General features: G+C 43.7%; 1 protein-coding gene across 1 annotated transcript in view; it reads left to right on the plus strand.

Moving 5' to 3' along the window:
• Nucleotides 1-9,099, plus strand: part of LOC121612442 (probable phospholipid-transporting ATPase IIA) — a 31,505-nt gene extending 22,406 nt beyond the window's left edge. The window contains exons 22-28 of the mRNA XM_041945327.1: nucleotides 245-309; nucleotides 1,385-1,540; nucleotides 3,199-3,263; nucleotides 3,504-3,612; nucleotides 3,729-3,786; nucleotides 5,309-5,512; nucleotides 7,352-9,099. Coding sequence (XP_041801261.1) covers nucleotides 245-309; nucleotides 1,385-1,540; nucleotides 3,199-3,263; nucleotides 3,504-3,612; nucleotides 3,729-3,786; nucleotides 5,309-5,512; nucleotides 7,352-7,488 — 794 coding nt within the window. The 3' untranslated portion in view covers nucleotides 7,489-9,099. The remainder of the gene's footprint in view (nucleotides 1-244; nucleotides 310-1,384; nucleotides 1,541-3,198; nucleotides 3,264-3,503; nucleotides 3,613-3,728; nucleotides 3,787-5,308; nucleotides 5,513-7,351) is intronic.
• Nucleotides 9,100-15,442: the final 6,343 nt, after the last annotated feature.

Below are 15,442 nucleotides of genomic sequence, written 5' to 3' on the forward strand. Positions count from 1 at the left end.
GTTATTGGAAAGGTGTTTATATGAATTTGTGCTTTTCTTGATTTTCAGCCATATCACCCAGCCCCCATATCTCACCCTTTATCTTGCAAATTCCAAGCAGACATGTCATTTTCCCGTCTTTGGCTGTAGTTCTGATCCCTTAATCAGGCCAAATTAAGGGAGTGTCTCCTGAAAGACACATGCACAATAGTCCCACCAACAGTTTGTGAATACTGACACCTCCATGGCTTTTGTTTTCTCTTAGGGGATGGAGGAAACGATGTCAGCATGATCCAGGAAGCCGACTGTGGCGTGGGAGTGGAGGGAAAAGTAAGACTCTGTCCATCCCATCGCCTCACATTGACGTGCCGCTCTCACAGATTTTCGCTTCGTGTTTCCTGTCAAGATCGCTCTCATGTTCAGAGACGTGCACACAGATGATTCCTCTTTATGAGGATCTATTGTCTCAGTAGAGGAAACGAAGATCACAGGATGCTTTTGTGCTTAAGTAAAAGTAAGAGTCTCTCATCAGCCCGCCTCTCTGTAAACTCCCTGTCAAGATGGCTGCTTTGCTCAGACCTGGGCCTCCTTAGCTGCATCTGTCAGCTATGATACTACACGGGGAAGACTTTTGACTTATGGGAAACTCACAAGCCTTTCTTGCTCCGAGTTTGTTAAGAATCAATAACACCCTTATGTCTGTCTGTTGAAGATGAAGCTGAAGCCGCAGCCAGTTAGCTTAGCTTAGCATAAAGACTGAAAGCAAGGGGAAACAGCTAGCCTAGTTTTGGCCAATGGTAACAAAATGTGTGCGACAGCGGCACTTCTGAAGCTCACTAATTAACACATTATATTATAATGTTTATTTGATCTGTACAACAAACTGAAGTGTAAAAACAACGGTTTGTGGTTTTACCAGTGGCTGGGAGTGATATTTTACTCTGGCTATCTTGCATCTTTATGGTGACAACAAGACTCCAGGCAGTCTGTGCTCTCTATAGTCCAGCATATGACCCCCTGTTGTATGACTGAAAGGGATAATAGCATCGTGATGGATATCAGAGCTGAAATAATAATGATCAAATGACCATTTCTCTGCATTTTGGGCTGTTTGCTGGACAGATTAACGGTTTTGTATTTCAGTGCTTTATTAAAATCTGCAGGACTCTGAAGGAATCCTGGTTTTTGTTAATTTCATGTTTGCAGGGAGTATTTGTCCAGCTTCAGGCTGACTTTTGTGTCTTCAAATAACCAAGCAACATAAATAAATCTGTCACCGTACGATCAAGTCATGATAAGCACCCAAAAGACAAAAAGTTTTTCAGGTCAGTGCAGACTTCTTGTAGCTTGTCCTCATTGCCCTCTGTGCTGTGTGTGTGTGTGTGTGTGTGTGTGTGTTTGACAGGAAGGAAAGCAGGCCTCGCTGGCTGCAGACTTCTCGGTGACTCAGTTCAAACATTTGGGCCGTCTCCTCATGGTCCACGGTCGGAACAGCTACAAAAGGTCTGCAGCCCTCAGTCAGTTTGTCATCCACAGGAGCCTGTGCATCAGCGCCATGCAGGTAGAGTGCAACACAGAGCTGTTAGGTTTGTGCTCATCAGTCATGCTGAGATCAAACCTTTGAATTGCAAGTGTTTTCCAGTCGTTTTGGCACAATATTCACACAATATTTAAAAAATTCAGTTCCCAGCTCTTAAGTTTGGCCTCAAAATTTTACTAAATTTGTATCAAAGCAGGTAATACATCACATGTTGAATTTACCTGAGCATCACAACAGTTTATATGTTTATTCATCGATCTGTTCATGAGTCTGCCACAGTCATTTACTCAAGATTAAACAGCTAGGAGAAAAAATATTAGACTTCAACTTTCAGCTTTTGAAAACTTTGATTCTCTTTATTGAACAAGCTGTATTAAGTATAGACAATAAAATCCACAGTTTGACTTCACAGTAAATCCTACATTCATACAAGGAAAAATTTGATTTTACTTCAATGCATCAGTTCACTTTTTCTGTTCTGTATCAACCACAAAGGTTGTTTTTTTTTTTAATCAAGGTGTCAAATCACTTGTTTCAAGGAAAGCATGTAATGTTAAACCACGATTTAAGCCACTGTAACAGACACTCAGTGCACCGTATATTTTAATAGTAATCTAACAGAGAAATTGCAGTTGGAAATTTTCTTTTTTGTCTTCCCTCTCCTGTCTAATAATAACTAATGATGTTCGGTAATGATGTTACTGTCAGGTGAAATGCTTGCAAATGCACATATTGATTCAGTGACTCGTAGATTTAGTATTAAATCATAAATAGACACTTGTGCTAATAGGAGGTGGCTGCATACTGAAGGCTGAGCATCTGATTTAGTGTTTTGCTCTTTGTATGTGAGGACAGCATTTTGTGTTTAGGTGTCAGTTTGGCTCTTTGCTTTAAAGGTTTTCTGCATTGAAACACTGAGCCAAAGCAACAAAATACTGTAAAATGTCTGAAAAAGAATGTATGCCCCCTTAAAATTTGAGCAGGGAGATGCGGGTCATTTTTCTCCACAACAGCTAAAATCTAAATGCGAGGCAGGAGTGATTGGGGCGAGGCAGGGAGAAGTTTCGGGGGTGGTTATGGAAGGGTGGGGTGCACGATGACTCAGAGAAGTAGGCCCGTGGTGCCCTTCTGAGCCACCCCCCCACCCCCCCGACACACACATACACACCCGACACCGTGCCCAGTCCAATTCCCATGTCCCAGTCCAACCTCGGCCCCCGCGTGGAGGGATAGCCCATGACTCACTGCATCGTGGATTTTGGGGTTTTAGGGAGGCCCTCCTCCACATGTCTCACATTAACACCAGCCGCAGCTGTGACCTGTCTGGTTTGGGGCCGTTTGGATGGCAGGCGGGCTAGTTGACAGCTCAATATTAGCAAAAAACAGAAGCTAGAATTAGTCCGTGCAGTCTGACTTTCTGCGGCAGCAGCACTGCGGTAGAACAGGGATTATTGCCGGGTTGTATTTTATGTGTGGGATTTAGCTAATTGATTAGTCAAAGTGTGGTTGCCCTTTAATTTGTGTGTTACCATGCCAGATTCATGTCATGGTTTTCAGTTTCTTGTATTTCTCTGATGTGAAAATGGATTATTCTTTTGGAAAGTGATGCCCTTGGTGTCTTTCATTATTTGTAACCCCCCTTGGAAAAAGACATGATGGCCATCTTTATCTGTTTCCAGGCGGTCTTCTCCTCTGTTTTCTACTTTGCTTCAGTCCCACTCTACCAAGGATTCCTGACTATTGGGTGAGATACAAACTGTGAATGGCCATGACTTATCAAGAGAGCATTTGGCTGCCTTGTTTCTCTGGCATTTCCTCTGTGTTAAAGCACTGTTGAAATGCGAGAAGGGGAAAATGTGAAAGTATTGACTGATGCATTTCACTGCTGAATCTAACAATGAAATGTGTGAAGCGTCTTGTCTGTTTGCCATTTTATCTGGAGGACGTTCCCCACGCTGAGGTCACATGAGTTTGTCTGTTTCAGCTACTCCACTGTGTACACCATGTTCCCCGTCTTCTCCCTGGTGCTGGACAAAGATGTCAAGTCAGAGGTTGCCATGTTGTACCCAGAATTGTACAAAGATCTCTTGAAGGTATTTAATGAATGTTCATGCACAGGCTGTTGCAGCACAACCAAATATGATACACAGAAACATGCATGAAAAGTGATGAATACGAAGTCTCGTTCTGCTATTTTCTCTCTCCACAGGGTCGACCACTGTCCTTCAAGACATTTCTAATCTGGGTCTTAATAAGTATCTATCAAGGTAAGGAAAAGTTTGTACAAATAGCTGATAATCACAGAGAAATACTCATAAATACCACAATAAAAGCCAGCTGTACACATTTTAGACCAGTTGTTTGCAGATGTACAAGTAAGTAAACAGGTCCGACACAAAGATGTCGGATCAGACAGACAAATCAAACCCTGACAAACACAAATAAAAGGTGTCTCTGCTCCGTGACACATTACTCTGGAACAGCCCACACACTTTCATCCGAATTTATGGAGGAGTTTATTTCTGTGTGCCGACTTTGTTTGTGAAAAGGCCTGAAGTAACTTTCCGACATGGGCCATTTGCAGTGAAAAGGTGCTCACAGGGGCATCACAAGCTACACCCCGAAACCTTTTATCTATTTCTGTCAACACATGAGCATTTTATTTTATGATCTTAAGCTACCGTATGTTTCCAAGGATGGGGCCTGGTTTCCAAACCGCTGCTCCGTATGTTGATATCGGTTTACTCACAGTTTCTTCTATTGTGCATTCACTTTGTTTGTTCCAATGTGATGAATAAGACTGTTTCTGTGACAGGTCGACTGGTCAAACTGTCACGATCAAGCTGTGAGAAAAAAATCCGTGAACGAGGAATAACCTCATTTAACCTCATTTGAGTGGGAATCACATTCTGTATGAAGCACCGAAACTGACAAAAGGCAGTAAAGAAAATAGCAGAGGTCAAAAATATAATTGAATAAATCAGTAGATAGTAGCGTTAGTTCTTGAAATAGGGAGTAAAAACAAAAAGATTGTGCTTTATTCTTTATGCTTAACCTCCGAGTGGTTGGTTAAGACTAGAGAAAATATTTTTTCTTTGCCTCCAATCATGTGATAAAATAAATGTGTTGTTTTTCAGCTTGCTACCTCTTTTCACACAATTTCACACAATTAATGATTTGTCTATTCCTTATTTTCTCCCATGCAAGATGTCCCATTTTCCTCATACTGACTTGTAACAAGATGGCTATGTCCATGCTGTGTGTGTGTGTGTGTGTGGGGGGGGGTGTCTTTGTGTGTGTGTGTGTCAATTTCAGTGAAGCAACTGAGTGTGTGCCTACCTTGTTTACTTAAAAACACTGTTAGCTAAACACTGAGGACCAGGCTTTTCAGCTAGCTACCTAGCTGCAGTTAACTTTCATCAATCTGTACTACAATGTGCTGCAGCATTTCAATATAAACTCTTCTAACAGTAGGTAAAGCAGTTAAGCAGGCAAGATAATGTTAATTTGAAGTTAGCTATGATAAATGTTAGGTGATGAATGTTAGCTAAAGGCTGGTGCTCACTGCTCTGTGTGTTTAGCCACTAATATTTCCTGGTAAGCTAGCGAGCTAGCAACACATTCCTCTTGCTTGCTCTGTTTACACTGATGTTTATGACTCCTCTTCTGGTAACAGCCTTTTGTTGTTTCAGGCCTCCATAGTTCTGATCCTGCAGGATAGTATTTCACTAACGCCGCTGCAAACGTGTTGGTGTCGCTCTTAGGTTGTGCCCTCTTTTCACTCCGCAGGGAGCATCATCATGTACGGAGCACTGCTGCTCTTCGAGTCGGAGTTCGTCCATATCGTCGCCATTTCCTTCACGTCTCTCATCCTGACCGAGCTGCTGATGGTGGCCCTGACCATTCAGACGTGGCACTGGCTCATGATAGTCGGCGAGCTCCTGAGCTTGGCCTGTTACGTCGCCTCGCTCGTCTTCCTGCACGAGTTCATAGGTGAGTGAACACAAACACATATTTCCACACAGAAGGAGGCTGCGGCGGCATATTTCATTGAGACAAGAGAACGAACGCAGTGTGCAGTCATTTCGCTGCAGCCTGATTGGTGTTATTGTGCTTCTGCTGACCTTGAAATGGTACGTCAGCATTCAGGAATAAGGGGGCTCTGCTTGTTCATGCTATGCCTCTGGTGTACAATAAGCTGTGGCCTGCTGGATATTAGGAAGGCTAAAGGTGAGTGCATTGACAGGTTGTCCTGGTCTGTACAAGGCTCAGGCATACCGTAATATAAAAGAGGAAATGCCAACAGTTCTGTTAGTTTCCTGTGGACTGCCAAGGTTCATGTGTTTATCGCAGTGATGGTGTGTTTGGTAGAAAACACTGGCCACAATAATAGTATTTCCCGAAGTCCCAAAGTCTGAAACACAAACAGCTTTTATAGCAGAAGACGGGTGTATTGTTTGCTCTTCTTATTACTCTGTTGCAGCCTGCATGTTGCCAGGCTATTGGACATTTATTTACTTGAGCTTGCGAAAAAATATGCCAATTTTAGTCGTGCCATATTAAGACTTGTGACATATACAATACTCTAACCGAGAGCTTTCAAAGCCTTTATTTTCAGCTTTATGTGGGGTGTGGAGTTCCATTTTCAGCCTACAATCTCCACCGCTGAGGATCATGACTGGCATGTGGTCAAGTGTACCCTTTCTGGACACTTTTCCTCCCTCTTGAAGTCAGACTGGAATAGATTTTAAAGGCTATTCTTTTGTTGAATGTGCAGTTTACACTCTAGGGCTGCCCCCGACTAAAGATTTTCCCTGTCGACTAGCAGTCTTCAGTTCAAGCCATGAGTTGACTAGTTTAATATAGATTTTTGGGGAATCAAAAACATGGTTTGAGTTCCAGGGCTGAGAGAGAATGTCTTAAGTAACATTGTGCTACATTACAGAGAAATACTAAACTGTAATAATCAGCCTTTAAAATATGAATTTTACGAGTGCACGCTCTCACCGAGCGACGTGTTAACGACTGCTAACAAAACCAGCAGGGAGACTGAGACTGTCTCGTTCAAAACTCTGGAAAAATAACTTCCAACTACACGAAAACAAACTTCTCAATACGTTGGATGGTTTATACCTCCACATTAACTCACTAATGTTTCAAACTCGCCTGTCTCCACCTGAACTCACCGTGTCTTCATTGCCCCGGAGTCAGAGTCCTGGTCGGAGCTGCTGTAAATCACCACGACATTGTTGTGTTTCGCGCTCACCCGGCTCTGGTTCTGGTGCTCATTCCGGGGAGAGTCCCTGTCAGCATTCCCCGCTGTGTCCCCCCGCCCCAGGCCTGAAAACCTCCTCCTCCTGGTGCTCAGAGCTCCCAGTCCAGGAAGAGTCGGCTACAGTAATAACACCGCTACCTAACTGAGCTAACTAGCTAGTAGCAGTTACAGTCAGCAGCAGACTTCTGTGTTACTAACTACTAACTGTGTTAATAACTTAACTTGTAATGGTTCCCATTTTCCAAATTAGAAACAAATATAGGATTAAAAAAACTGAGCTTAAGTTGTAGCCCACAGCTAACTCACTGTCTCCACGGCAACATTACCCACCCATTCCCAACATTTAACCCCTGATTTGTACCAGATGAGATGAAAAAGCCAGCACCAAAATTTTACCTGACCTCATGATTTAAGAAGAAATCAATTAAGCAACTGTTGACTGTCAAAAATATCATGAAAAAAATCACTTTTTCTACTCGACCTGTTAAATCGTGTTCAGTAAAGTGTGTCTCTGTCCGACAACCTCATTCTGATCTTTGGCTCTTCGTCTTTGCCAGACGTGTACTTCATCACCACAGTGTCGTTCCTGTGGAAGGTGACCGTCATCACGCTGGTCAGCTGTCTGCCCCTTTACATCCTGAAGTACCTACGCAGACGCTTCTCCCCGCCCAGCTACTCCAAGCTGACCACTTAAAGACTGAGAGCAGCCTCCAGCCTCATTTCCTGTGGGGAAGCAGAAAGGTGTCCCTGTCTTCATCCCGCAGACCAGAGAATCAAACACGGATTCATCCCCTTCAATTTGTCCTGAAAAGCTGAAATAGTCGACTTGGAAACGTGGAAGATGGACCGTTGTGTCAGGGACGGGTTGTTTACTGAGAGCGAGTTACTTGCTACATGTGCTTGCTGCAAAGACTAACTGATGAACATAGAAATGTCCTGAACAGAAATGTAAATACGTAGTGTAACAACACGCAGCTTTTTAGCCCGTACGTAACAAATTGAGGCACAAAATCAGTTCGGTAAAGTCTGCAGGTCCAGTTTGTTTTATAATGTCAAACCTCGCATCAACCAGAGTCACTGGAAAAGCTCGATGTCTCTCACTCGGTTCTGTCGATGTGTCATTCGGGCTGGAAACTAATTTTCTCTAATTTCCAGCTCCATCTTAAATAGTAAAACCGGTTTTATTGTTAGACACTGAAATTGACGTAGCATTCTCACTCAGGACTTGATTCACACTCTCCTTAAACAGTGATTTCTAAATGGAGTTTGAGAATACATGGTTAAAATAAAAAAAAGTTTACTGGCTAGACTTTGCATAAAACACACGTCTGCAAGTTTGTGTAGTTGTTTGTGCGTCACCGCGATGCTGCAGCCCGACACGGCGGAGGTGGTTGTTTATTTTAGCATGACCCGTGGTGTCTGATGTTAAATCTGTCTTTGTCTCTTTGTATGGACCCTGACTTGTTAGTGTTTGTGGAGCGCGGTCAAAACGGCCACAAAGGAGCGTCGGTTATTTGCAGCCGAAACCTTCCGCCGGGGCTCCCGGCCGGCTGCGTGTCTGCAGGGGAATGTGCAGCCTCTCATGTGGCTGCTCGGCAGGCCAGCACCGGCCACGCTTCTGCATTGCATGATGACTCACTGTAACGGTGACCTAAAGCCATAACTGAAAATACCCCGGTGACCTGCGTCCAGCTGCCCCCTTTCATGTCGTCTGATCCAGGGCCCCCTCACTGCTCACTACTACTAACCTCCAGAGTTCAGCTGTGAAAGAAAAAAAGGACCATATCACGTCTCCTCTGTCAAATACAATGTGAATATTGTCAATAAGTATTACTACTGCACATTGAGATACTTCAGTCCTCATGGTTCATTAGTGGTGTGATGGTGGAGATACTGTAAATAATTAGCATCTAACAGAAGTTCATGACCACGCTGTTAATTCAAAAACTAATCTCAGTTTTGTTGGAAGGAGATCGGTCACTTTTCTCATGTGACTTGATGAATCTTAACGTGTCAAACAGAGCGTCCAGGGTGCCAAAACTAACATTTCAATATGTTCAACCAAGATTTGAATCCCCACTGAATTCCAAGCTGTTTGCACAGAATTTTGTTTTGTACAACTGATTGTATTTTTATGTTGTAATAGAAGTGCAAAACATAAATGATGCTAAAACGATTTGTTTGCTTGTAAATAACCTGTTTTTTTAATTTATTAACATGTTTTATTTAATGGTGTTGATTGCACTGAACTGAGCAGAACAAAAAGGGAGAGTTGTGTTGATGTCAGTGTTGTGTTAATGATTAATAAAGCTCATGTTTTCTTTTCTTGTGCTGTTTTTTCTTCACGTGGCAGATTTAAAATGCTTCATGTCCAAACAAATTTTTAACAAAACAGCAGCAACAAAATGTGTCTCTCAGCATTTTGTGCCCACCGTGTCTGTTTGAGCCTGTTTGCTCAAGAATACAAACTTTTAGGGCATATTAAAGTATAACAAACGTTACTCAAACAGCAGTAATTAGCACATTTGTTGGGACTACTTTCAGCTGCGGATTAACACACTTTTGTTGCTCTAGTGAGTGTTTATGGCAGCAGGTGTGTTGCTGTCACTGTGTGTGTTCTCGGTAAATACAGAACATCTCACCCTCTGTGGCTCATTGATGTGTTTTTAACAGTTTGTGGACAACAACGGAATAAATTATAGGATCACAGGGATCAGTTCATTTTTGTTTTCAGTATTTTTTATGGGATTTGTTGACAATAATAAAAAAAAGAATATCTCAGACTAATCCTTGAAAAAGGCAAAAAAAATGACTCCTCAGATTTTGCTGTGGTGTAAAGGACTGAGGCACTATGAATAACACAAACAAATAATATAATAATAATGGAGCTTAATGTGGCCATTTCATGAATTAAAAGTGGAGCCAGCTGAACTTAATGTGGCCCAGCGTGGTTTAATGGCCTCAGACTAACTCAGGATGAAACGAAAGGCGTACAGTGCACATGCTGCGATTATTATAGCAACTTCTCTCAGGGCATCCCTCATCCGTGGAGGCTGATTTTCGACTGAAAGCTTTCTCCCCAGCTTGCATGCAGAAACAATCATGGTTTTTATGGCGGTGTTCCACTTCAGAGCCGTCTCTGATGAGGTGCGAGTTACACAGGACATGGTGCAGGCAGCCTGAGGAGCCTGGGTGTTTGGCTCTCTCTCGCCAGAGGAGGGAGTCCCTGGTGCCTGGAGACGCCGTTTCAGTCAGGGTCACCTCCCACATGTGTCAGATAATCTACAGCCTCAAACCTTCACGTTAAACAATCAGGAATCAAAAACAAAAAGCTGTATGACTGAATCAGAAATGTGTTCACTCTTTGTTAAATCCCTTTTTCTTTGAATTGTCCACACTTTTTTTTACATATTTAGAGGGACCTTTGTTAATCATCCATGCAGGCTACACGTTATAAAAGTGTGGCAGCTTACATGGCGTCTCAGCCCAGAGATGGTTTTAGTTGGACGAGCTTCTCGGTCGTTAAATCTTTTCCTTCTTTTTAAAACATGCAGTCAAGCAGCTCAGGACTGCATGTTCAAATTAAAGCTGCAGTCTATGTCCAACTTTCTCTTCTGTTTTTCTTGTTCCACTGCCCAAATGCGCAAGTTATACCATTAAAAGAAACCATTTAACTTAATCAGTCCCATGAAAAGTGAAATTCCACTCCAGAGTCAACAGAGCTGCCTGCTCGCCTTAACGTTCGTGGCCTTTCCTCCTCTCTCAGAGCCAGCTGTGAAGGCCCAGCTGGTCCGCTGCCAAATCCACAATCCAATCAGAGTCAGAGTAAATTGTGAAATTTACTTTGCATTTTACAAGCTTTAGATTATCAGGCTTTAAAGAGCGGTAGCTTACGGCTGTTACGCAACAGATCCAGGCTAATTATCACGAGGTCGGTGCATTTTATCTCTGGCACTTCACGACAGGAGTTTGTTTCCAGCCTGGAAACATCTTGCACGCTGCTCCCGAGAGAGAGAGGGAGAGATGTGCTGCAGAGTCCACCACAAACTGTCACAGCGCCCCGGCTGCAGCGCTTAATACAAATGATAGCATGGAACCATGCGGGATCCACGTCCAGCCTTCAGGCCCGGGCGACCACATCAATGAGCTCTCTGGGCCTTCGCCAGTTTCCTGGCGAAACCCCGAGCTGCTGCCGCACCGTTCGGGCCCGAGGTCGGCCGTGCATCTGCGTCACGTCTGATCATTGAAGGCCTGATGAACTACGCTCGCAGTAACTCATTTGCATAGCACCCCGGGGATCGTGCGCCACATTAAAACGTGTCTGCGCAGATGCAGCGGGCTGTTTTGAAATAACAGAAACCATTGATGGATGATCTGGAGCGACAGAAAATAATGAACAAGCGAGCGCAGATGAATTGTTTACTACACACTGTTATTGCGCTGTGTAAACACTGGGTTTTGGCAGTGACAGGCCCCTCACAGAAACATTGCGAAGCATGAACACACACCCTCCTCTGCCACTATTTATAGCTCTGTGGGCCTGGAATGCTTTGATTTGTCTTAGCACCCATGACTGTTAAAGAAGGGCTGCAGATGTGTTCCCCGGCCTCTCCCTGTGATCTCTAATGCCACTGGTTAATGCCTCCGAAAACAACTGAACGAAACCGCCCAAATCACTTTAAATCCCACGGGATTAAATCCATTCTTTAAACTGGTGCAATAAGTGATTAATTGTGATTTTTAAGGCTGAACAGTCAGTTGTTGCTATGAATGAAGCTGCAGTGGGAGGAGGGGGCTTTTCTTTCACCTCAGTAACCTTTTGGCTGCCAGATTTTGGCTGTTTCGCATCCATATTGTGCTGATAATAAATGCAGAGAGATGTTGAAGTTATGAAATACTGCAGGATGGAACTGGAAACCTGGACGAGAGAGAAAATAGTGTCGACAAGAGGGGGGTGATATTGTTTCATGGGATTTCACAATGCTGCGCTCAAAGGGGAAAAATCCTGCGCCACTTTTCCACTGGACTCAAGACACTCGAATTCTCTCTACAAACATTCGAGTATCGATCAGAATCCCGTTACATAATGAGGAGGCTCCGTCCAGCGTGGATGTATGTAGTTTCCATGTTGATGGAACGTTTTAGTTCATTTGTACAACTCGGAAAAAGAGGGAAAATGTTTTCCAGGGATCTCAAGTTGTGGCAGGAAGGAAACAAGATTCCTTGTTGCGCAGTGACATGCCAGCACTGCCCAGACTGAAATCCAGTCAGCGGCGGTCTCAGCAGCTGCTTGTCCAAATAAGCTACTGATAATTATGAAACACAACCTGATTTCATTACGCTGCTTCATCACTGAAACACACAGTTACAGACTGTGTGCTGCACTCTCTAAAAACACCTGTCCACTCCAGAGCTGATATTAGTCTCCCTCCACTCAAATATATGCTTATTGTTACTTTACTGAATTCAAGATGTTTATATATAAGCAGGATTTTTCAAGTTTGGAATCATCATCATCATCATCATCATCATCATGGCTCTATTTTCAACAGGTTTTATATGGAAACTGAGTCACACGCAGGCGACAAAATATTATACTTATTATACTCAAAAAAGTACACTTTGTGCTATAAGTGCACTCAAATAGTTCTTGAGTACCACTTGAGTATTCTTGAAGTGCAAATAGTTGCTAAACAACTTTTTACAAACTTTAAGTGTCCTGAAGTCCACCAGCGAAAATCAGGATTAATGAGCAACAAAACACACCTGCAGTACAATTATACTATATCACCACATCATCATCATACCACCATCTACTGCAGAATTAGTGTATTCATTTTTAATACATTTAAGTCGAATTAAATGACATCTATTTAGAAGTACACTTTTTAAAAGATGTTAAACGTACTTCAAATTAAGCACAAAAAGTAAACGTGTACTTGCAGTAGCTTTTCTGTACTGCAGTTATATTTCTAGTACACTAATGTAAAGTACTGTTTGACCTGTGCTCATCCACTGAGAGCAGTTCAAATACAAGCATGTGCATATTCTTTGACTGTGACTCTCTGATGAGGGAGGAATTAATGAGCTTTTAAGAATCTTTAACTTGTTAATTGAACTTTGTGGGAAAAAAACACATCAGACAGTTTAATTAAGGGAAAGTTTCAGGAAATGTGCTTATTAAGTTAGCCAGCTGCCGGCTATCGCGTCATGTTTGGCGACCGGATACGAGAGTGGCATCAGTCCTCTCATCTCACTCTGAATGAGCACATTTCCCACAATGCCGAGCGACTCCTTTGAAGCGGATTGTTTCTGTGTGCTTTGTAAGTATGAAGCCATATTTCTCCACTTAAACTAATGAGTGGTTGAGTCGTGACAGGCTGGCGGAGAGAGCGGGCGGATGCTTTACTCCAAATGTTGCTGCGCCTCTAAAAGGTTTGATCAAGTTCAATGCAAAGGAGAAAAGAGCAAAGTGTCTGACATGTGAAATCAGAAGAGCCAAACGGAGGCAGAAGTCCATGGCTGCCTTTGCCCCCTGAATTTCCTTGCAGACGATTCCATGAGACACGATATAATGTACTATTTCCATATCGAAGTTCCACTGCTTGGGTTTAAAAGCTCAATCACACATGTTACACTTGGAAAACTGTAACAGGGCAATGCCCTAACCCAGACAACTCTACCTCAATGAGCTGTTTTACAGTGATGGAAAATACTGCATGAACTTGGAAAATGTGGGCTCTCTGAGAGAAAAAAAAAAAAAAAGAAGACGGAAGTGCAAACTCGGCCGTCTGGACGCAAGCGGTTTTCCTCTCTTGAGCATGTGCCGTATTCATTTGCTCATTCATAATGTGAGTTGCATAAGGGTTCCGTAACAGTGGAGGAATTTACATCTGGTAGACGAGGCTGCTGGATGGTTACCCCCCAAAACGAAGGCTCTGGTCGCTGCGGTTTACACACTCATCGCAGTCACCTTGTTCGCCCTGCAGTCTCGCACAGGCTCCCTCTCTCAGACTAATCCATGTCTCGATCCAAAACAGACCCTCTGATTAACCCCCCCTCCTCCTCCTCCTTGAGTACAAGCATTTTCCTATAAACGGGTCTGATGTAAGCACGGGGTCGGCCATGGGCTGAAGAGGTTTCTGTCATTGGTGCGTCCAGGGCCGCAGGAAGTTGGTCAGAGCCGGGGGCGTCGACAGGAACTCAGTCTAAATAATGACGTCGCACTCGGCGCTGGGTCACATTCATGTTTTCTGTATTTGCTTCCACTCCCAGAATAACTCGCGTCTCATGGTTATTAACATTTTTTAAGAGCATTTTAAAAAGTGCAGCCTTGAGGTGTCATGATGGCGACATGGGAGGGACCAAAGTGCAGACAGCTGAGGCAGAGAGGATGATTTGAGTGGTTTGTTGATGAAGAAGGCTCACAGGTGGGTACAGGTAGGCAGGTGCAGGTCCAGGTTCAGGCGACAGACGCTCAGAAGCTGAAAACAGAAGGCGAGAAACCGCCGTTGCAGCTGGGAAGAAGTGAGAGATGGGTGGGAATGTACGACAACTGCAGAGCAGGTGAGGGATGTGGGACCAGGTGTGTGGCTCTGTGGGGCGGTCAGGTGATGTGGTAAGGAGGGGAAAGTCCAAAGGCATGTGGTGGACAGGTGGGAAGCGAAAGGGCCCCGGGGACCCTAGAGCGAGGCTGGAGAGGATGTTGTATTCAGGCTATAATCACGACCTATGAGCAAATACAAATGGCCCACGAGTGTCACTGTGTTATGTGGTTCAGTCGGTCTGACTGGATTGTTTTCAGTCTGACAGAGTGATCAGCACGTGATGGTTTTGGTCACTTTAATTAAAAAGCGACGCTTCTTTCGGGCCACAAACGCTCGAGCATGACAGACACCACTTTTATCCCAGTAAGAAGAGGAAACTTTGAGTTTGAGCTCTTTTATAAATTGTCGGGTATTGGAATGGCTGATCTGGGTACCACTATCGACACCGCTCTCATCTGTAAAGCTGCAGCTAACAGAAGGTTAGCTTAGCTTAGCATCTAGACTGGAAGCAGGGGGAAACAGCAAGCCTGGCTAAAGATGAGATATAATGTATGAATTAATGCTTTAAGTGGTTATTTTATGCTAAGCTAACAACCCCCTGGCTCGAGCTTCATATTTAACCCACAGACGTGAGAGTGGTGAAGATCTTTCACCTGGCTGAAGACGGCCAATCAGAGTGTTTTGCATCAAAACTCTACTGAAATGTCCTTTAAAGACGATAAGACAACATTTTGCATCTGGGAAGTTCAGAAGAGGAAACGGTTTCCTGCTGAATCCAACCGCAGGCTGCTCCGAGCAGCGTTGCCTCGTGGCTCTGGAACAGGGCCGCGTAGTTTAACTTGGCTCTTCTGGACGGTTTATCCTACAGCTTCCTCTCCTGGGCAACATGTTAATGTTAAAACCGCTTCTCTTGGAACAGGTTCAGCTACCTGCTTCTCGACTTAAGGAAACGGATGAATTTGAGCCGCGCTCTCGGCTACCTGAAAACACCTGGATTTATTGCTAATGGTTGTGAAGCAGTTTACCAAAGGTGGGGATCTATAAACCGAGAGGAGCAAATAGAGATCAGCTGCTGCTGGTCAGGGTTCAAGGTTTAAACTC

Source organism: Chelmon rostratus, chromosome 10 (genome assembly GCF_017976325.1).
Source record: "Chelmon rostratus isolate fCheRos1 chromosome 10, fCheRos1.pri, whole genome shotgun sequence".
Lineage (NCBI taxonomy): Eukaryota > Metazoa > Chordata > Actinopteri > Chaetodontiformes > Chaetodontidae > Chelmon > Chelmon rostratus.